The sequence below is a fragment of the Odocoileus virginianus genome, chromosome 5 (genome assembly GCF_023699985.2).
Source record: "Odocoileus virginianus isolate 20LAN1187 ecotype Illinois chromosome 5, Ovbor_1.2, whole genome shotgun sequence".
NCBI lineage: Eukaryota > Metazoa > Chordata > Mammalia > Artiodactyla > Cervidae > Odocoileus > Odocoileus virginianus.
In genome coordinates this window covers 13,553,898-13,575,726 of record NC_069678.1, presented here as the reverse complement: position 1 = coordinate 13,575,726, position 21,829 = coordinate 13,553,898, and the positions used below count along the sequence as shown (strand labels likewise).

General features: G+C 45.0%; 1 protein-coding gene across 3 annotated transcripts; it reads left to right on the top strand.

Moving 5' to 3' along the window:
• The first annotated feature begins 1,920 nt into the window (after positions 1–1,920).
• LOC110146606 (ETS variant transcription factor 3) lies at positions 1,921–16,972 on the top strand. 3 transcript variants are annotated; one of them, XM_020907532.2, is made up of 6 exons: positions 1,921–2,132; positions 4,084–4,142; positions 4,736–4,973; positions 6,182–6,297; positions 12,321–13,379; positions 14,046–16,972. In XM_020907532.2, exons 2-6 carry the CDS (start codon positions 4,097–4,099, stop codon positions 14,063–14,065), a joined length of 1,479 nt encoding a protein of 492 aa, XP_020763191.1. In that variant the 5' UTR covers positions 1,921–2,132; positions 4,084–4,096; the 3' UTR covers positions 14,066–16,972. The 3 variants fall into 3 exon arrangements, with proteins under 3 accessions (XP_020763191.1, XP_020763190.1, XP_020763189.1); XM_020907531.2 differs by having other exon boundaries at positions 4,087–4,142; positions 12,321–16,972; XM_020907530.2 differs by having other exon boundaries at positions 12,321–16,972.
• Positions 16,973–21,829: the final 4,857 nt, after the last annotated feature.

The window sequence follows — 21,829 nt, the reverse complement described above, 5'->3', positions numbered from 1 at the left end:
ACCTGCCTACAATTTACATCATTTAGCTAAATCCCTTTTTTTTCCCCCCATACTGCTCAGCTGCAGGATCTCAGTTCCCTGACCAGGGAGAGAACCTGCGCCCTGGCAGTGAAAGCCTGAATCCTAACCACTAGGCAACCAGGGAACTCCCCAAATTCCAATACTTTTAAAAGAATGTTTAACTAAATCTACATATAAAGCATTATTCTAGGTACTATGCAGAAGATACAAAGGATATATAGACAGTTCCTGAACTTAAGGGACTCACTGAAAATATCGGTAAACTGTTACCAAGCCCAAGTTCATAGTGCTCACAGTATGACAGGGCAATATATCAAGAGATGAGCTGCTGGGGCAAGGAAAAGCAACTTTTAATCAGAAAGCCAGGAGACAGAGAAGATGGTGGACTAGTGTCCCAAAGAACCATCTTCCCTGAGTTAGAATTCAAGCTTCTTTTATAAAAAAAAAGGGATGGGGGTAAAGTCCTGATTTCAGGATGTGTTAACTTCTTCCTTCCTGCAGCCATTTCCAAGAGAGCCTAGTCAGGAGGTTTCCTATGTGCTAAAGAAAGATGCTTCAGGTTAACACTCATTACATGGGAGGCACAGTTCCCAGAGGTGGTCCACTATTTACAATTTAAGACGACAGGCAGCATTTCTTGAGTGATTAACTTGAAGAAAAGCAATAGAACACAAAGGTTAAAGCAATCTATTCTTCCCTATTACAGTAATCTATATATGGCACTTAAATTTTTCTCATTTTATTCACCTACATAGGATTTTCTCACGAGAAAAGACCTTGTATCACCAACGCCATTCTCTTTTTAAACAGAAAAGGCAACTGTGGGCCCAGAAGGGACCAACTTACTAGCTAATTTACAGTAACTAGAGAACAGCTAGTGGCAAACCCAAAACTGGAAGCCAACTTTTCTAACTAATGGTGATGTTTCATGTTCTTCTTGGCATTCAGGACATAAACGTATAGTTAGAACGGCGGTACAAAACAGTTTACTCCTTTATCCAAACTGTCATTCAATTCCATTTCTCTTCTTCACTTCTGACACATTCTTACTGATCATTTCAATTCACTTCAACTTTACTGATCCCCATTCCTCCCTTTTTTTTTTTTTTTCTTTAGGGTAAAACTAGGCCCTGACATCACTCAAACATACGGGGCAGGGATGGAGCTAATGTTGAACTGTTTGAGGTCCTTCACTATTAAAGAACCTTAAAGGAAGAACAAAGTGCTTTGGACAAGATGCTTGTCATTGCTTGAGCAGGAACAAAAGAGAAAAAGAAAGGGGAGATGTATTTGAACGACTTAGGGAGACGTGCAAGTTGTTTAGAAGAGGACAAATTAAGACTAAATGCAGAGGGACAGGGATCAGCGAAGAAACATCACAATCCCCTTATGGGTGGGCGGAGGGAGTAAAAATGCCGAAGCAAGGATTCAAAGAAAGCCTCACGGAGTCTTCTCAAAGTATCTGAAAAGGCTCTTTCTTAAGAGGGTAAAGAACGCCCTCTGAGGTCCGCGGGTCTCTTCCCATTGTGAAGGCTCTCCTCTCTGGGAGGTCGCAGGCCCCTTTTAAGGAGAAACGGAGGACCCCCCCCCCCCCCCCCACCGTGGTCTCGGGGAAGCTTTCCGTCGGAGCCTGGCCCCTTCCAGTGAGAGCTGCTAGGTGCCCTCCGGCGACAGGTGAGGCCCCCAGGGCACAGCCTCATCCACACCGAACCGGCGGGAAAACCCGCCACATCCCCCTACGAGTCCCGCCGACCACAGGCCCGCCGCCCGGCCACCGACCGCGAGCGTGCGTAACGTGCCCCCGCAGCGTGACGCACGGGCCGCTCCGGGGAAGCTGCGCGGGCAGCGCGGCGGGAGGAGCGCGCGGCGGGGGCGGGGTGCGGGCGGAAGCCAGCGTCTGCGGAAAGGAGAAAGGAAAGGGAGACGCGGCTGGGTGCGGCGAGGCGCGGCTGGGAGACCGGCGGGAGGGCGCCGCCTCCTCCCCCGCCCTCTCCGCTGAGGATGGAAGTGACGAAAGCAGCTGAGGAGGTCACTTCCTGCTGGGGTGGATGAGGAGGAGCCGGAGACGCCGCGGAGGAGACCGGACCGAAGACCGACCGTGCCGGGGAGAGGTGAGTCTCGGCCTCGCCGCCGACCCATCCGGGCCGACCCCCACGCTTCGGCGGGGACGGCGTCCCTGCTGCTGGGACCGCGGGGAGAGCCACGTACTAACCCTACTGGGCCTCCCCCTGCGCGGGGGCGGGGAAGGGAGGGGGCCCCCATGGCTTAGGGGCGACGGGGACCCGGGCAGCGTTCTTGCGGCGGCTCCGCGGAGCCCCGAGACCACGGGGAGAGGAAGGCCCGGTCGGGAGTCAGGTAGATAGGAGGCTCCGGGAGCTGTGGAAGCCGGGACACGGTACCAGGTTCTGCAAGCCTCACTCTATGGGGAATGGTCGCAATCCGAGGGAGGGCGAGGGGCCTGCCGGGCTGTGCAGAGTTAAGATGAGTGACCCTACTTCGACAGTGTGTCCTCTGAGTGAATTTGCGAAAGGCATGAAGAGGCGCCTCCGGACTCCTGGGAGGAAGGCCTTTATAGGTGAAATCGGAGAGTTAGGATGTCAGGAGAGAGCTTCCTGGGCACGTCATTGTTGCGGCGGGATTTGAACCCCAGAGTCGTCGTGAGTGAAGGCATTCCCGTGTCAGGATAAAGACCCTGCGACCTGACAGAGCAACCTAGTTGTTAACGTTCAAGGCAGCTTCCTGGAGTCGTGGGGAAATTAGTGTTTTTCCTCCCTCATTGTCACGGGGATGGAAGCAGCCAGGAGAGGAAACTCCTGCCTCAGCTCTGGGGCCTTGTTATTGTGTATCTTGTGTATGTAACTTTGTGTTTCTGTTTCTGTTTGTTTTCTCCCTCCTTTGGGGCATTTATCCATCCTCATTCCTTGGTAATTTCTTAGACCGAAACTTGCTGATCTTCTAAATGTGTATGGTGAGGGAAAAAAAAAAAAATTCAAAGGATCTAGAGGAATCCTAGATTAGATGAAATTTCGAGATTAGGAATTTGTATCCACCCCGCCCTAGGGTCACCAAGGCACCTACATTCCCTCTAGACTCCTGCTAATGTTGGTGCTGAGGGCCTGTCATTCACCCTGGGGAACTGCCTGAGTAAGGGTAAATCTGCCTTCTGCTGCTTGCATATCTCTCTGGCAGTTTTATTCTTCCTTGCTTTTTGCTAAAGGAGTAACTGATACAGGCTGCTTGCTGCTAGGAGCAGGAAATTTATTAAGGAACTGTAAATCTGGATGGAATGAATTGAAATCACAGCCAGACTCCCTCCACTTGTTGAACAGAAGGTTCCCAAAAATGCTTGCTTCTTTTTTCCTTTCTGTTAAAGGGAGAAAATGTAAATTTTTTTCTCAGAGAAAAATTGGAGGAGTGTGAGTTTTTGTGTATAGAGTAACTGTACATATGGTGTATTTACTTCCTGTATCCCAGGGTGTTTTTCAAGGAGGAAGGGGCAGTTTCTGACTGGGAGGAGTTTTCCTTTTCCCATCTCACATAATTCAGGAAAGTAAATCAGAATCAGATGTTCCTTCTTGAGTGGCAGTCAGATGGATTTGGGTTTTGGGGGGAGGTTTTTTTTGGTTTTTTTTTTTTACTCTTTAAACTGGTACATCTGGGTGAACTCAGGCTTGTGTATCTTGGCATCTAGGCCTGTCTAGTAATAGAAGACAAACTGTTTGACTTGTTCTGGCTGCCTTTTTGGACTCATTTCACCATACCCTTCCTTTTTTTACGTTTGAAGGATTGGTCAGGAGGGAGAAAGCAAATATTAAAAACAGTGTTTACTATTTGTGGTTTAAAGTCAGGTGAGAGATAAATTATGGTCTTTGAAGTTGATGACCTGAGGATCATTTCATGGCTTGAGGATTAGCACTCTGGAAGTGACATGTTTGAAAGAGGGTTACATAAGAAGGGAAAGATGAGGAAATGGAAGTTTGGGAAAAGGCTGTTGCAGAAAACCTTGGGAGGATAATAAACACAGAACACCTTAAAGTAATTGATGTGGCTTGTATCTCTCAGCAGGAGGGTGAAAATGAAAGCAGGCTGTAGCATCGTGGAAAAGCCAGAAGGAGGTGGAGGTGAGCAGAAGTTAATCAGTCATTTTCTGAGGTACCTGGAATGTCCCTCAGTGGTTCCTTTTCTCTTCACTCGGGCTTGGTTCACAAATGCCAGATTGTGACTGACCACCTCTTGACAGGGTAGATACCGCTAGGACAGTTGTATGCTTTTTCCTATGGATGAATGTTAACAGATGTGGTCACCACACCCTTATTTCCAAGCTTTCAAGTCTCTCTCCTCTTAGAGAAACAATTCCAACCTTGGGGAAAAGGTGCTGTTTTCTAAAACATTGTCTTTCCTATGTGTTCCCTTTGGAACTTTCATGTCCTCACAGGAAGTAGGCATGAGATTTAGTAAAGTCTGAAAGGGGAAAAGATTTGAAACCTGGCTGCTGCTACCCAGCTCTTATCAGATTTAATGATTGCCACAAGGAAAGGTAACTTCTGTCTGCCTTCCTCTGCGCAGAGGATTAGCCCCAATTGACTGAAAGGGTGTTCATGGCATGTTTGCACAGCACTCTAGAGATTCTGAGCGTTGGAATGTGAAGCTGGGGAAACTGGTATGTATGTTTCTAGCTCCTGACTACCTTGATCTTGCCCTTTTCATATTAAAGGGTATCAGTTTCCTGATTGGGCCTATAAAACAGAGTCGTCCCCGGGCTCCCGGCAGATCCAGCTGTGGCACTTCATCCTGGAGCTGCTGCAGAAGGAGGAGTTCCGCCATGTCATTGCCTGGCAGCAGGGAGAGTACGGGGAATTCGTCATCAAGGATCCAGACGAGGTGGCCCGCCTCTGGGGCCGCAGGAAGTGCAAACCACAGATGAATTACGACAAGCTGAGCCGGGCCCTGAGGTAGGGGAAAGAACTCCCAGATCCATTGTGTTAACAGATTGGAAAGAGGCTTAAGTAGTTTGGTACATGTTAGATAAAAAGGTATCAGGTGATGAGAGACTACACTAGTGAATAATGTGTAGCTTTACAGTGGGAGTAGAAGAGCTGTTAAATCTGGGTGGCACAGGAGAAAAGGCATATCTTTGGTTGTATGTAGGAGGGAATTCCAACGTGGCTGGCACTGGATCCTGACAGCCGATTCTGCTCTGTAGTGGGCGAGAAAGTGTGGTGAAACCTGGATTGGAGCTAATTGGTAATCCAAAAGATTAGTTTAGACTTCACTGTTGGAAATCTATTAGAATGTCTCTCCTTTAGGCTCTCCTGAAAGAAACTAGGAAAAGAGTGAAGCAGGCGCAGAAGAGGAGCGCTCAGCGCTTGGTGGGCCTCACTGCTGAGGGACCCGTGAGCTCAGTGGGTTGTTGGCTCGCAGGTTGCTCCAGCTTGTCTAAGGATTGGTCACTTAAGTTTTCTCAGGTTCTCGTTTCCCCTTGTCACTCTTTATATTTCATAACCTTTTACCCCTCCAGGGGTGCGTATCATCTATGCCACTGAAGATATTCAAGGTTCTAGGTACATTGAAATTCCCTTTCACTGTGTGACCCTGAATGTAAAATCTGAGCAGCAACATTGCTGGAGCCTCTCACTTCTTTTGAAAGTGAAGTAGGCCAAGCTGACTACTGTTTTCCAGCTCAGAATGTACCATTATTTGACCTGCCACCATAAAACAGTTCTACATTCCTTTGTGTATGCCTTGAGCTTAGGCCTCCAGACTAACCACATCAGGCCTCCCAAGAGATTTGTCTGCCCCCACCTGAGGAAGGCAGAAAAGAGAAATGAAGCAGTGACGTGTAGTGGAACAGGAAGGAAACGGACTAAAGAATTGAAACCATAGAGAGATAGAGAAGAAAAGTGGTTGGGGCTCGAATAGGTGTACAGGATCTCAAAGAGAGACTGTCTTTGTAAAGGACTAGAATCTTGTTGAAAATTGAATCAGAAAAGTAAGCTCTTAGGTCTCCCAGCTCTAACCTGAGGGCAAAGCTACAAAAGAATGATAGTGATGTTCACAAGTAATACTCAGAGCAAGAGCTGTTGATTGTCATGGTTACCTAAGTATATCAAAAACGGTCAGTAGCTAGAAGACGATTTGACATGCATTCTTGTTTTTCCAGATACTATTATAACAAGAGGATCCTTCATAAAACAAAAGGGAAAAGGTTTACTTATAAATTTAACTTCAACAAGCTGGTGATGCCCAACTACCCATTCATCAACATTCGGTCAAGTGGTAAGATGCAAACTCTCTTGGTGGGGAGTAAATTTTGAGTTAAAAAAGAATTTTAAAAACCCAAGTCTTAAGATTTGTCGTGTTTAAGGGGTATTTAGAAACACCAGAGTAATATGATCCCCTGGATTCCCTCTGCCACGTATTCTCATTCTTCTCACAGGAAGTGATAGACTCTGCAGCACTGAGGTAGATTTGGTTTATTTGGGTCTATTTTCTGCATATTATCTGTCATCTCCTAGATATTACTACATTGTCCTCTTTAGGAATAATATTCCATAGGTTTGTGTTGATCCTTAAATTCAGGATTCAGAATTTCAGCACCCAGCCCAGTGGCTCTTTCACAGACAAGAACTAGTTTCTAAAACACTTCCGATTTTCTATGAAACAACCAAGCTCACCCTTATCAAGTGAATCTCATCAAAACCACAGCATCCTTGATCACAGGAGGGGAGGTTCATATGTTTGCAGTGAGAAGCAGTGCCTTTGATCTGCACCAACAACGCCTCAGAGAACAGGACTCGGGTTAGTTGACCTTCTCTCCTCTGAAGTGTTACAAGGCTTCCCCTCTAGGCTCTCCACAGGATAGCTTTCCCTCACAGCTTTTCACGGAGGTTTTGGGTCTGCCTCTTAGCTAAGAGGGCAGTCTCTGATAAGGATGTTTGTTTGTTTTAAGATGCAAATCACGCCCCTGCCTAAGAAAATAGAATGTATTTTACTAATTTCTGAGCAGTCCATCAGTGCTCTGTCTTTGTGGAATTGCGTAAGGCGAAGAAATCTGCTTATGACTCTGTAGTATTAACAACTTCTCAGAGAAAAGTTGGAAGAAACCTGAAAATTTAGAGCAGGGGTGTGGCTGAGAGAATATGCTGAGATCCCTGGTAGATATGTAATTACTACACACAACAAGTTAGGGCAGTTTTAGCTTGATGCTGCTATCATTACTGTTCCATCTCCCCTGTAACCACTCCCTCCTGTCCCTGGGGCATGCATTTAAAAAAAAAACTATTGGAATGCATCTCTAATTACAACCTGTTTTCTTTCCTTGTGCCTGAGGGAGAGGTGTTAGGAAATCAAACCTGTTCTAACCACTGGCATCTTGTTTCCTCTATTTTTCACTCTTGCCCCCTCCCTATGTACCTAGAGGAATTTTGACTCTAGAAGTCAGTTCTTTGCATCAGGTGGCCAAAGTATTGGAGTTTCAGCTTTAGTCCTTCCAATGAATATTCAGGGCTGATTTCCTTTAGGATTGACTGGTTGAATCTCCTTGCAGTCCAAGTGACTCTCAAGAGTCTTCAACACCAGAGTTCAAAAGCATCAATTCTTCTGCCCTCAGAAGAATTTATAGTTCAACTCTCACGTCCATACATAACTACTGGAAAAACTACCATAGCTTTGACTAGACGGACCTTTGTTGGCAAAGTAATGTCTCTGCTTTTTAATATGCTGTCTAGGTTGGTCATAACTTTTCTTCCAAGGAGCAAGCCTCTTGTAATTTCATGGCTGCACTCACCATCTGCAGTGATTTTGGATCCCAGGAAAATAAAGTCTCTCACTATTTCTATTATTTCCCAAACTCTCGCTGGTTCTATATTATTTCTATGAAGTGATGGGACTGGATGCCGTGATCTTAGTTTTCTGAATGTTGAGTTTAAGCCAACTTCTTCACTTTTCTCTTTCACTTTCATCAAGAGGCTCTTTAGTTCTTCACTTTCTGCCATAAGGGTGGTGTCATCTGCATATCTGAGGTTATTGATATTTCTCCCGGCAGTCTTGATTCCAGCTTGTGCTTCTTCCAGCCTGGCATTTCACATGATGTACTTTACATATAAGTTAAATAAGCAGGGTGACAGTATACAACCTTGAGGTACTCCTTTCCTGATGTGGAACCAGTCTGTTGTTCCATGTCCAGTTCTAACTGTTGCTGCTTGACCTGCATACAGATTTCTCGGGAGGCAGGTCAGGTGGTCTGGTATTCCCATCTCTTTCAGAATTTTCACAGTTTGTTGTGATCCACACAGTCAAAGGCTTTGGCATAGTCAGTAAAGTAGAAGTAGATGTTTTTCTGGAACTCTCTTGCTTTTCTGATGATCCAGCAAATGTTGGCAATTTGATCTCTGGTTCCTCTGCCTTTTCTAAATCCAGCTTGAACATCTGGAAGTTCACAGTTTGTGTACTGTTGAAGCCTGGCTTGGAGAATTTTGAGCATTACTTTGTTGACATGTGAGATGAGTGCAATGGTGTGGTAGTTTGAACATTCTTTGGCATTGCCTTTCTTTTGTATTGGAATGAAAACTGACCTTTTCCAATCCTGTGGCCACTGCTGAGTTTTCCAAATTTCCTAACATACTGAGTGCAGCACTTCTACAGCATCATCTTTCAGGATTTGAAATAGCTCAACTGGAATTCCATCACTTCCACTGGCTTTGTTTGTAGTGATGCTTCCTAAGGCCCACTTGACTTCACATTTGCATTTTTTCTATTGAAAACCCACAAATCCAGCCACTTGGATAACCTGAATGGGGACCAATGTGCTTTTCCAGGAAAAGGAAATCTAGACTGTCACTCTGTGAAGACTGGCCTAGCAGCCACACAGTAGTGGCCTAGAACCACCTTTTGGCCCAGAAGGCAGTTGAATCAACTTTGATTCTTAACCAAGCTCAAGATCCTGATCAGAAAATCATGGGGAAAGCAAAAAGTCCATTTCTTTTAGGGATACGACTAGTTTTTTGCATCCTGGATGCAGATAACCCCAAAGAGCTAGAGTCAATATTTCATAGAGAACTTTTACCCAAATAGACCAAACATTTCAGGTTAACTTCTAATGATGACAAAGAAATGTAACATTTATTGAACATCTACTTAATGGAGATAGTTTTGCCCAGTGTTTTTGTGAGTTAACTCATGCCACTCTCACAGCTTAGTAAAGTATATGTTTTAGTATCCCCATTTCACAAATGATAACATTGAGGATGACAGCAGAGTCAAAGATTGATCGGGATGGCTTGAATACAGTTACCTGTTGGACAGTTTCTCAGGAAACAATTCTTGAGCCATTGAGCTATTGAAATCTAGCTCATATTTAGTAGATCATTCATTCCTTCCCTGGATTTGGGATTCATTCATTTGTTCAACAGATAATGTGTTAAGACTTAAAAACAAAGAAAAAGATTATGGGGGAGTTATTTCCCTCAAGGAACTTAAAATTTAGCAAGAGAGATAAGATATCAATGTGGAATGTGATAAATGTTCTAAGAAGCAGAGCTGTGTGGATTTAGATCCTGGAGGCTAGAGTAATCTTGTCTAGATGGTGGGTTGATACAGTTGGGCTATTTTGAACTGTGTGTTTTTGAACATAGAAGCAATACATTTTTTAATGTATTTTTAAGTTTTTAATATTTACATTAAAATGTATTTTTAATGTACTTCTAAGAAACATTGGAAAGATACAGAAGGTATGTAGTAAAAATGCTTACTTGTCAGGGTTTGGGGGCAGGGCAAACCAGTTCAAGGATGAACTTGAGACCCCTCTACCCCATCCCAGTTTTTTTAATATTTATTTAGAAAACTTTCAAGCTACAAAAAAATTGAGGGGGAGAAAATAAAACTGCGAACACCCGTATATCCTCTACCTACAATCACTAATGGATAACATTTGCTTTATCTATATATATAACTTCTAAATCTTTCAAGATTAAGTTACAGATGTGACACTTTATCCATGTGTACTTCAGTATGTATCCCATGCACAAGGACATTCTCCTCCTAATCACAATAACATTACCATACTCAGGAAATTTTAACATTGCTGTAATATTATTATCTAATAAATGGTCCATATGCCTTTAAAAAGTTTTAGCTTCTCAACCCATGATTATTTTCTAATAAAAAACCATGTATTTTAACAAATACATGGAATTTGCTATATGCTGGTACTAGTTTAAGGACTTCACAAATATTAACTCTTGTAGTTTTCATAGCATGAGGATTAGTCCTGTTATCTGTTTTATAGGTAATGAAACTGAGACTTGGAAAGGTAAGTAAGTTACCTAGAATAGCATAGCTATTAAGTGGTAGGGCCAGGGTTTGAACCTAGGCAAGGGCATTATTCCCATTTTGCCAAAGGTGTTCAAAAACCCATTGGTTACTTGTACCAGGCTACAAGGTAGAAGGTGCTAGAACTAAGATTCAAACCCACATTTTCCAGCCCTACTAAAGTAGGAGTGCTGCAGCTAGTTAAAGGGATCCAAAATGCTACCTCCAGATTGCCTTCCTTCACTCCCTCTAAACGCACTTGGAAAATGCTCTGTATTCTATCTCCATTTTTGCAAATTGACAGTGTATCTTTAGCCCATGTAGAGACTGAGATACCTATCTTGCAGTTTGGAAAAACCAAAACAAATAACTGAATTGTTCAGGAGACAGGACCTTCTTTATCACCTCCCTTTCTCTCCATGTTATACTTATTCAGTCCACCAGCACACAGAAAAGTGTTGGGGGAGGGGGGTGTTTTGGTTTTTTTCTTTTGCGTTTGAATAGATGTGCTCTTAATGCAAAATCAAGATCCAAGAGAATAAAAAAAGAATAGAATCATAGCCACTATTAATAGGCTGGTAGCAGAAATGTTTTGGAGACCCCCCCGAGTCTGCTGAAATTATATACAGGTCCATCGCTCTGTTTTTCATGATCACACAGTTAAAATCAGTGGTTTTAGGGAAAAAACCTGCAGAACAGTTTTCTGCAGAACATCAGCTTGGGAGATGCTGCTCTGGCACAGTGTTCTTCAGACACGTGTGCCAAGAAAGCTACACAGTCTTGCACTTACCAACTGACTCCAGGGTCCTATCTGAAGATGACTCAATTGTAACAAGAATAGAAGAACACAGCTGATTGCTGGCAATTCCTACCCACATCATATCTTGTGCACCTTTTTGTTTCTTCTCCTGTGTCAGCACACTTTCACTTATTTGGGTTTTTCTTTTTCTTCTCCTTTATCCTTCCCTCAAGGTAAAAATAGCCCTCCTGACATCATCAGTGATAGAAGACACTGATACCTCCCAGGAGCCCACAGGGTCCCTGAGGCCTCACACCTGTTATGCTCTGATTATCAGAAGGACTTTTGAGGGCAGTAGAGAACTTGTGAGCTTCTGAAGTTGACTTGGGTAGCGCAGTGTTGGTTTCTGCTTAGAACTTCAGATCTCAGTCCACAAATTTGATAGACAGGTGGTAGGTACTGGACTTTCTTCGAGCCTCCTCAGTGGTTGAAAGGCATTGAAAGCAGGATGGGAATGGAGATTGTTATACAGAATTGGTATAATAGAAAATAGATTTGGAGAGATTGAAAAATATTAGACTCTCTATAAAGAAGTGGTTGTATGTCAGAAATGAGAAAAGGTATACCATGAGAACCTGCCTTAACAAACATGGTCCTTTCTTGTGTTCTATTTTTGTTCTTAAAATGTGGTCTTGCTCATGTTCATATTTGTGAGGTACAGGGTCTTCAAGCTTTTAATGCATTGTTTACATCCATATCATCCCCAGTTTTGTTGTTGGTTTTAGTTTGTTTGCTTACTTTATAGACATGGCCCAAATAACGAAAATAAGAAAAGACCATTTGCAAGCCTGAGAGTTCAAGCAGGTGATACACACTGTATATACACACTCTTACATTCATTCATTCAACTGATAGTTACTAAGAGCCTACTAATTATTCAGCCCTGAACTGCTGGAAATGTACTTGCAAATAAGAAATCCCTGCCTTCATGGGATTTAGAAAACAGATAAACAAGTAAATGATATTTTAGATAGTAATGAGTACTAGGAAAACAAAGTGAGTAAGAGGCTAGAGAAAGGCGGCAACTAAATTGAATGGAGGAAGCTGAAGAGACAAACAGGTGAGCAATTCAGCCCAGCTGGAATGTTTGTTTCCTGTTGCTCTTCAACATTTTGTACTTAGCGTCAATAAAATTGCCGATCATGCATGACTATACCTCTAAAGTGGCCTTTTGTCTTTCCCACCCTCACAGGTGTGGTTCCCCAGAGTGCGCCACCAGTGCCAACAGGCTCTTCCCGCTTCCATTTCCCACCTCTGGACACCCATTCTCCAACTAGCGATGTGCAGCCAGGGCGGTTCTCTGCTAGCTCCCTAACTGCTTCTGGCCAGGAGTCAAGTAATGGCACTGATAGAAAGGTGGAGCTTTCAGAGCTGGAGGATGGCCCAGCCGCTGACTGGCGCCGGGGCGTGGATCTCATGTCCTCCCGAAGTGCCGTGGGTGGAGGGATTGGCCATCAGAAGCGCAAGCCTGACATCATGCTTCCTTTGTTCTCCAGGCCAGGGATGTACCCTGACCCCCATAGTCCCTTCGCCGTCTCTCCGATCCCAGGCCGTGGAGGCGTCCTTAACGTCCCCATTTCACCAGCCCTCTCCCTGACTCCCACCATCTTCTCCTATAGCCCCTCACCAGGCCTGAGCCCCTTCACCAGCAGCAGCTGCTTCTCCTTCAACCCTGAAGAAATGAAACACTACCTTCATTCTCAAGCCTGTTCTGTGTTCAACTACCATCTGAGTCCACGGACATTTCCTCGTTACCCAGGCCTCATGGTCCCACCACTGCAGTGCCAGGTGCACCCTGAGGAGTCCTCACAGTTTTCTATCAAGCTGCAGCCCCCACCCGTCGGGCGCAAGAACCGGGAGAGGGTGGAGAGCAGCGAGGAGGCAGCCCCTGTCCCTGTTCCCACACTGACTCCTGTCCCGCCGAGAATTAAAGTGGAACCAGCCTTGGAAAAGGATCCCGAGAGCCTCAGGCAGTCGGCACGGGAGAAGGAGGAGCGCTCTCAAGAAGAGGGCACTGTGCCGAGCAGGACCACGGAAGAGGGGAAAGGCACCATCTTCGCCCGCCCGGCTGCACCGCCTGTGTGGCCTGCTGTGCCCATTAGCACCCCAAGTGAAGAGCCCCTGGAGGTGTCTGAAGACAATGAGGACAGGCCTGGCAAAGAGCCTGGGGCACCTGAGAAGAAAGAAGATGCCCTGATGCCCCCCAAGCTTCGGTTGAAGCGGCGCTGGAATGATGACCCCGAGGCCCTGAGTAAGAATGGCAAGTTTCTCTGGAATGGGTCCGGACCCCGGGGCTTGGCAACAGCCGCTGCTGATGCTTAGAACTGGAAGAGGATTGGGAGCTGTTTATACTATAATCAAACACACACATGTATTTATGTAGCAAGATTTCAGGGTGGGGGGTGGGGAGGGAATTAGACTGGTTTGATCATTCTAGGGGTGTAGACTTGTATTTTTGTTTTGGGTTAGGATGGGGTGTCTTCTGTTGTAAATTAGGCGGGATGTGAACACACTTTTTCCTGGTGAGTAGGACACGGGAAGGGTATTGAACTGAAAAGAGAAAGAGCCTCTGTTTCCTATTGAGGCTTTCACTTTGACAGACTCCCAGAGGGCCAAGAAACTGTTTGGTCCCATAATAGTTCAGGTTCCAGACTTATTTCTTTTCTATTGTATTTATATATGGAAAGCCATTAATGAATTTATCTTGCTCTGAGAGAGAGACATAAAAGGGAAAGGGGTATGGTTGGGAGGTTGAGCAGTAAGAGACCATTAATACTAAGTATTTTGCCTGAAATGTTTCTTTATAATTATTTCAGGGGAGGAATAAGATAATCTATCTTACTGGGGCAGGGGGATGTTCACGTGTTGCTCTTTTTCTTTTTCCCTTTGTTGTTGTTTGGCTTTTTTTTTAATATAGAATGTTTTCAGGAAACATGAAATGTACTGCCAGTTAGAGCGGGGCTGGGAAGGCACAGGCACCAAGCCTCAGCTACGTGGTTGAGACAGGAAGCCCTGCTGTGAATTTCTTGGACATTTCACCTACTTCATCTATTAAGAAGCCATGAGGAGTTGTAAACTCTTGTTCAGGGAAGAAAGAAGAGGACAGAAGGAAGTAACCTGATGCCTTTAAAAACAAAAACACAAAAATTATCTTTTTTTTTTTTCCCACCGTGGGTTTGGGGAGCCAAACCAATGTATGACTGAGCGAGTTGACTGAGAGACACGAGCTGAAGATGTCTCTGTTGTGTCTGCTGCTCTTAACCGTTTTCTTAAGTCAAAGCCTTAACAATGAACACACTTCAACATGATACGGGTCTGTCAGCGTAAACCTGTAAAAGGGCATGGACAACTTTTCAGATAATCCAGAAGTGTTGGAAAATGGTTAAACTTTAAGCTGGTATTAATCATCCCCACTTGATGTTATTGGGATGGGTAGCAGAAAGGCAGGATTGTGGGCTGTAACGGCAAATTATACTTGGAAATGCAGAAGGTAGCTGGGGGTACAAGTGGATGTGTATGAGGCTGAAGGAAGAGGTGGACAGGAAACACAGAAGGCAGACAGATGCCACAAGGGCTGGTGGAAGTGAACAAGTGGGTGTCTGTCCTGATGTGGTGTTGCCATTCTTGCCATACCCATTCCCCTAGATCGTACTAATTCTTAAGATCAATGGACTGTCCATGAAACTCCAGGGATTGTTTCTTCATGGGAAGTTCTGTTCCATCAACTTCAAAGGAATCAGAAGGTATTGATCATATATGAAGCAAAAGGAACCTGGACTAAGGGCAGACAGAATCCGCAGCCAGCTGTGTGTATATGTGTGCACATGTAAGTACATAGTGTACAGAAATACCTAACATGGCTCAGATCCACGAGCAGCAGAGAGAGAAATAACTGCATATCTGGTTGGGGCAGAACTGGGCGTAGGGATGCTTTCGAGAAATTCCTGACTCCATCTTAGCCCAAGTGAACTATATGTACTAAGAAGCACTTGAGGGTTGTCTTTTTATGGTGGGGGTGGGGGGTCTTTTTTAAACTGGAGTGCATGCTTGAGAGAGGAGCCCAGGAAAGGTTAGAGCAGGTGAGTGAGTTATTAGATGGCTTAAGATGACTTGAGTCCATCATGCCTTTTTTTTGGCAGTTGCCCTCCCTGTTGTTTGATTCAGATTCCATGAGTGATTTGTCTTTTCCTGGAAAAAGGATTAGGAGAGTGGTCCCTAACAACTCAGGCTGCCTTTGGTTGTGTTTTTGTCGGTTCCTTTCTCTGTACCTCGACTTACCTCGAATCAGAAAAGCAAGCCCAGGCAGGTGGAAGAGGCATCTCTGCTTGGCATTGCCCAATCTAACCAGGGAGGCTGGCTGCCCACCACCTCTGTCCACTAGAGCGGAGGCGCCAGCAGGTGTTGGTATGAACTCAGGAATAGACATGAGGCCTTTAAAAAAAAAGAGGGAGAAAAATCCATGATGCGTACCTGTAACCCCCTAGAACCCAAGTGCCAGAATTAATTCCTAGATGCTGCTTCTGTTTGAATAAAAAGTCACTGCTTTTACACTTGAAAAACACTCAAAAAATGTTCAACTCCATGAAAACTGTTTTTGGCTTTAAGAAACTGTTTGATGTTTAACTGTTTCCTTTGATTGCCATTCCACCAGTAAACTGTTGGCTGATTTGCACTGCACACTGGGGTTAGGGGAGGGTACTAAGAGCTGAACTTGGGATTGCCTGGGACATGGACCAGGGGATGTGGAGGTCATTGATACTTCCTGGGGCAAAGGGGTGGGAGATAGTTTGTCTCCCCTGAGTCCACTCCTGGCAGCACCTGTCACAAGCCTGGCGCAAAGCCAGGTTATTCTCTTCTGTGAACATCTCATCACTGACAGCATGTGGAAAGAGGGGGACAACACCAGGTCTATTTTCCCTCCCCATTTTTTCCAACTTTTGCTGTGCCAAATGTTTAAAAATTTGCAAATACAAATTCTGAAGTTGTATTAATCAAGAACCTGTTCTTGCAAGCCGTTTGCTTTTCTGGCTATAGAGAAGAAAACAGTATAGAGATCTCTTCAGGGCATTCAGCCTTGCTGAGTGTTTTTGTTTTTTAAGAGCCGCTAAGAGTGAAAAATGAACAATAAGTTCCTCCAACCCCAGTTTTCAAGCTGCACTGCATTAAACCCAGCTCGCTAACAGGGAATCACTGCATCTAGTCCTCAGTGGGCCAAGAGACTTTCAGAAGCATTAAAAGAAAAACATGGTGAAGTATATCACTTCTTACCAAGCGGGTAGTCAGTCAGTTGGCTGTTTGTCCCTTGTTTTTTATTTATTCCATAAATATGTTTATGTTCTTTGTTTAATAGACAGTAATGGAATATACTTTTAAATTTGGGGGGAAAAAAATGATCCAGTCTTTCAAAAACTGTTCGATTTTTTGTTCTTGGCAGGGGGGGTGGGTGGAGGGGGGTGTTACCAGTTAATTTGTTTTGAAATATTTAGGCATTCTTTGAGTTATAAAATTGTGATGCAGGGATTTTTGGAAATTCACATGTGAAAGGTGACTTCACTAGTTACCCGCTTAAGCAGAATAGTGTGTATATGTACATAATGTGTAAGTAATCTTAACTCCATTGTGCAGTGCCTTTTAGATGTTCTGCTTTCTATAAAGTCTTCAAATTTTTGCATATATATATTATATATATATGATGTAATGTTATAGAAATATATGTATAATATACATATTTTTTCCAGGGGTATCTGATAGCTCTGTATTTTGTTATGGAAGTTGAAAGAAAAAAAAGTATTTTACCTCAGAAGTTAAAGTTAAATAAAAAAAGAAAAAAATACTTTTAAGCAATGTTTGCAGAGTGTTGGTTTTGTTGTTGACACACCAAGCCAGGGCGTTTGTGCCAGAGAATTTGCTGCGTGCATACTAGTTCACCCACCCCGACACTTTATTCCTGTTGTGCAGGGGACCAGCATAGTGAGGGTAGGTCCCTTAACAGTTTTGGAGATGGTCAATTTCCCTATGTTGATGGCTGCTGCTGGATAGAATACCACTGAAGCCAGAGACAAGTTGGCTGGGAAATTTCACCCTCAAAATTGATTTGAGAATTCATTCAGAGTACATGGCAAAGCCAGAAAGGGTAGGCCCGCTATGTATGAATCTATTCATATGAAGTATTCAGAATAGGCAAATCCATAGAGAAAACATAGGTTAATGGTTGCTATGTAGAATGGTAATGGGTCACATTTTCTTTTGGGGGGTGATAAAAATGTTCCGGAGTTAGTGACGATAGTTGTACAATTTGAATAGAAAACACACCGAATTAGCCACTCCTAAAGGGCTGACTTTTCTGGTATGTGAGTAGTAATCGCAATAAAGGTGGTTGTATTGATTCTGTTTTTTGGCCGCAGATCGCAGAATCTTACCCAACCAGGGATTGAACCTGTACCCCCTGCGTTGGGAGCACAGTCTCAACCGCTGGACTATGAGACAGGTCCTCTTTTGTTTTTTGAGTATATGAAAGGCCAGTGTGAGGGAAACCTAGTATTTTCCAGAAGAGGACAAGAGTCAAGAGAAGAAGGAGGAGAACTTAAGTATCACATAACACCCGAACAAAAATGGCGCCAGGCTTTTTGTTCTTCAGTCGCCAAATTGTGTCCAACACTTTGCAACCCCATGGACTGCAGCACGCCAGACTCCTCTGTCCTTCACTATCTTCCGGAGTTTGCTCAAATTTATGTCCATTGAATTGCTGATGCTATCTAACCATTTCATCTTCTGACGCCCCCTTCATCTTTTGCCTTCAATCTTTGCCAGCATCGGTCTTTTCCAAAGAGTCAGCTCTTCACATCAAGTGGCAAACATATTGGAGCTTCGGCATCAGTCCTTCCATTGAATATTCAGGGTTGATTTTCTTTAGGGTTGACTGGTTTGATCTTGCTGTCCAAGGGACTCTCAAATCCAGACTAAGTAATCTCATGTTACTCTTGAGATAGGCAAAGTGATCTAAGGAGCCCAACATTTGTAGTCACAACCAGGTGTTAAATTTGACTTCTACGAAAGGATCCTGTGAGTTCGAGAAGGCTGGAATTTATGAGGGGTAAGGCCAAAGAGGCAAACTAGGATGGATTATGAAGGGTCTTAGAAGTCTAGAGTTTACATTTTATTCTACTAGCAGTGGTCATCCCCAATATGCGGAAGAGTCTGGGCTAGGCCAAAGAGCAGGAAGGCCAGCTTGTGAAGTGAACATCTCTGCTATCATGAGACTATTAACTCATTTTGGCAGGAAAAAGTGATGTGGCAGAGGCTGACTGGTTGACTCCCTCAATTCAGTTCAGTTCAGTTGCTCTGTCGTGTCCGACTCTGCGACCCCATGAACCGCAGCACGCCAGGCCTCCCTGTCCATCACCAACTCCCGGAGTTCACCCAAACCCATGTCCATTGAGTCGGTGATGCCATCCGACTATCTCATCCTCTGTCGTCCCCTTCTCCTCCTGCCCTCAATCTTTCCCAGAATCAGGGTCTTTTCAAATGAGTCAGCTCTTCACATCAGGTGGCCAAAGTATTGGAAGCAACCCAAATCAAGCTGGGAATGAATGGGCTTGGATGCAGACCCTCTAAGAGAGCCTCCTGATTCTTTCCTATCCTCAGGCTGCTAAAAGCAAAGTGAGGCTTGTTAGGAATGAAACTGGATGTAGTTTTGAGATCAGGATCCCAGGCCACCAGTTCTGCCACCCCATGTTGGCCATTCAATGCACAGAACTGTACAACAGTCAGTCAGATTCTGAGCAAAGAGAGGAGTGAGTGAGAGTGAGCAGGGGGAAGAAGTAAGGCAAGATGGAGCTTCAGAATGAGAACACAGGCAGCGGAGGGGGGATCAGGGTGTGAGAGATGAGAAAGTGACTCTCAGAGCCTGTCAAGATGAGTGAGTCGGTATACCTATGGCTGATTCATGTTGGTGTATGGCAGAAACCAGCATAACATTGTAAAGCAATTATTTTCCAATTTAAATAATTTTTTAAAGATGAATTAATAAGGAATTAACCCTTCAAAGTTGCCTCATCACCTCCCTGTTTACAGTCCTTAGTTTAGTTTAGAAGGCCCTTCATAATCTGGCCTCCATTTACCCTTCCAGCCTCGTCCATAACCCCACACATGCACACACACACTCAACTACCCCACACGAAGCCTGAGCTGCAACCAAAACAACCAGCGCAGCGCTAAGTCATAGAGATGTTAACTGGAATGACCAGGGTTCAGGCCCCACTACCTGTGTTCTTAACCACTCGTGCCACAAGGCCTCTTGGCCCCACTGAACTCACTGCCTGAAGAGAGACCTTCCCTCCACTTCACCTGACCAATTACATCTTATTCAGAATTCAACTCAGATGCCATTGCCTCCAGGGCCTTTCCTGGGCTTACCTCTGTCCTCCGCCCTCACATTACTGTTATCAGTGCTCTGCCAGTGTGGTTTCTCACGGGATGGTCTGGAAGCCAAGGGCTGGTACAGGGTCGGCTCATTTGTCTGCAGTGCCTAGCACACTGCCTGGAGCCTGAGGATGCTTGATGAGTGTTTACTGGCTGAACGAATAACAAGAAATGTACGAAGGAGGTTTGATTGTCTGGATAGAGAATGTTGGTTTGGAGTATTGAGAATGGGGAGGACTGCTGTCTCAGACATCCCCCCACTCCACCACCCCTACACCTCTTGTCACAGTTTCTGCTTCCCTTCTCTCTCAGGAGCTGGGCGTGTTGACTCCCTGAGGAAGGGAGATAAACTGGAATTGGCTGTAATCCCATAGTCCCACCCCTGCCATTTTACTGGCTGTGAGTCCTTGGGCAGATTATGGAGCCTCTCCATTCCTCTATCTATTTTATAGGATTGTTGTGAAGATTAAATGACACACATAAAGCATTTAGTCCTTGAGTCCTTTTTTATATTTATGCCTGTACTCTCTATGTGGAGGCTTGTACCTTCACATCACTTCCGTTGGCCCGTCTCAGGAGAGGTGAGAAGGGGGACTCTTTCAGGGCCCTAGAGCTTACTCTTGACTAACGCTTGGAAATGAATTATCCGAGGAGACACATGTGCTGAGAAAGCAAGAGACTTCACTGGCAAGGGGCGCCTGGGTGGAGAGCAGCAGGGATAAGGGAACGCAGGAGGACTGCTCTGCCACGTGGCTCATAGTCTCAGGTTTTATGGTCATGTGGTTAGTTTCCAGGTTGTCTCTGGCCAATCACTCTGACTCGGGGTCCTTCATGGTGGCCCGTGCATCATTCAGCCAAGATAGATTCAAGTCAGAAGGACTCTGGGAGGTTGGTAGGACATATGGACTGGAGTCTCCTTTTGACTTTTCCCCAAGTCTTTGGGTTGATGGTAGCTTGTTAGTTCCACGTTCCTTACCAGGACCTCCTGTTGTAAGATAACTCATGTAAGTGCTTACTATCAGGCCTAGCCAGGATGGGCAGTTTCGGTCAGTCATTCCCCTAACACAATGATCCCTGTTTTACAGATGAGAAAAATGAGGTCCACTGTTGGTGACCCTCCCACTGATTCAAACCTATCTCATGAGTCTGAATCCCATACTTTGCCCACTCAAGGCCTTGGATCTCTGAAGCAGGGTGAAGACCCTTTAATCAGACACACAGAATCAGGGTGCTGCAGGGGACCCCAACTTTGGCATTTCTCCAGGCATCAGGCCTTGTATTCCAATCTGGAGGGCAGAAGGAAAGTCAGCACCCAGGGGACAGGGCATTTATCTCTGGACAAACAGATTCCTGGGGCTGGGCTGTGAGGACTGACCAAAGAGGGATAAAGATCAAAGATGAAAGACTTCCCCTAATTCAGGGAAGCCCCACCCTGATTCCCAGGGCCCAGGTTGAGGGGGAAGCCCCATATCTCCAATCCCAGGATCCAAGATCTGGGAATGTGGTCTAGGCAGACAATGGGGAGGGTGCAGCCCAAACAGTGGGTGAAGACTGGGAAATGAAGGTCTAGAGCCAAGAGGCAGCAGGCCCTTGCCCCAGCATCACTTCCTCTTAGCTCAGTTGTCAGGTGCTGGCTCCATCCCCGCCTAGCCCAAGGACTGGTTTAGGACTGTCACGACCTCACAGCCTTGGTCCCAGAGAGCTAAGGGCCCAGGAGGGAGGCACCGCTGGCCCTGCAGGGACCTGACCGGGGAAGAGAGGGAAAGAGGGAGGAGGATGGAGGGACCCCTCTCCCCAGGAGACAGGTCAGACTTGAAAACACAATTCTAGCTGTAGGGTCTTTTGTTCTAGGCTGTCTTTTTTGTCCTTCTGTTCCTCACCCCCACCCCCAATATTTCTCCAAGAGTAAACAGGTAGAGGGTGGGGCAGAGATGTCTTTATGATTTTGACCTTGCAGCAACTAGAAGGAAAAGGGAGGGAAAACTCAGATTTGCAGTGTAGGTATCCAGAATATCACAATAAAGATGTTTGCTTTGGTTCTCCCACTCAATTGGTTTCCCAATTCGGAAAAATCTTTATCTGCATATGTTGACATTTTGGTGACCAACTCCTCCAGCCCCCCTGTTGACAATAACAAGTAACATTTGTATGTTCTTGTCACTTGCCTTAACTTACTTGATCCACAGATTGATCCACAAAATTGTCCTCTATGGATTATTATTACTACTATTATCTCCATTCTGCTGATGAGGAAAACAAGGGTCAATGAAGTTAAGTGAA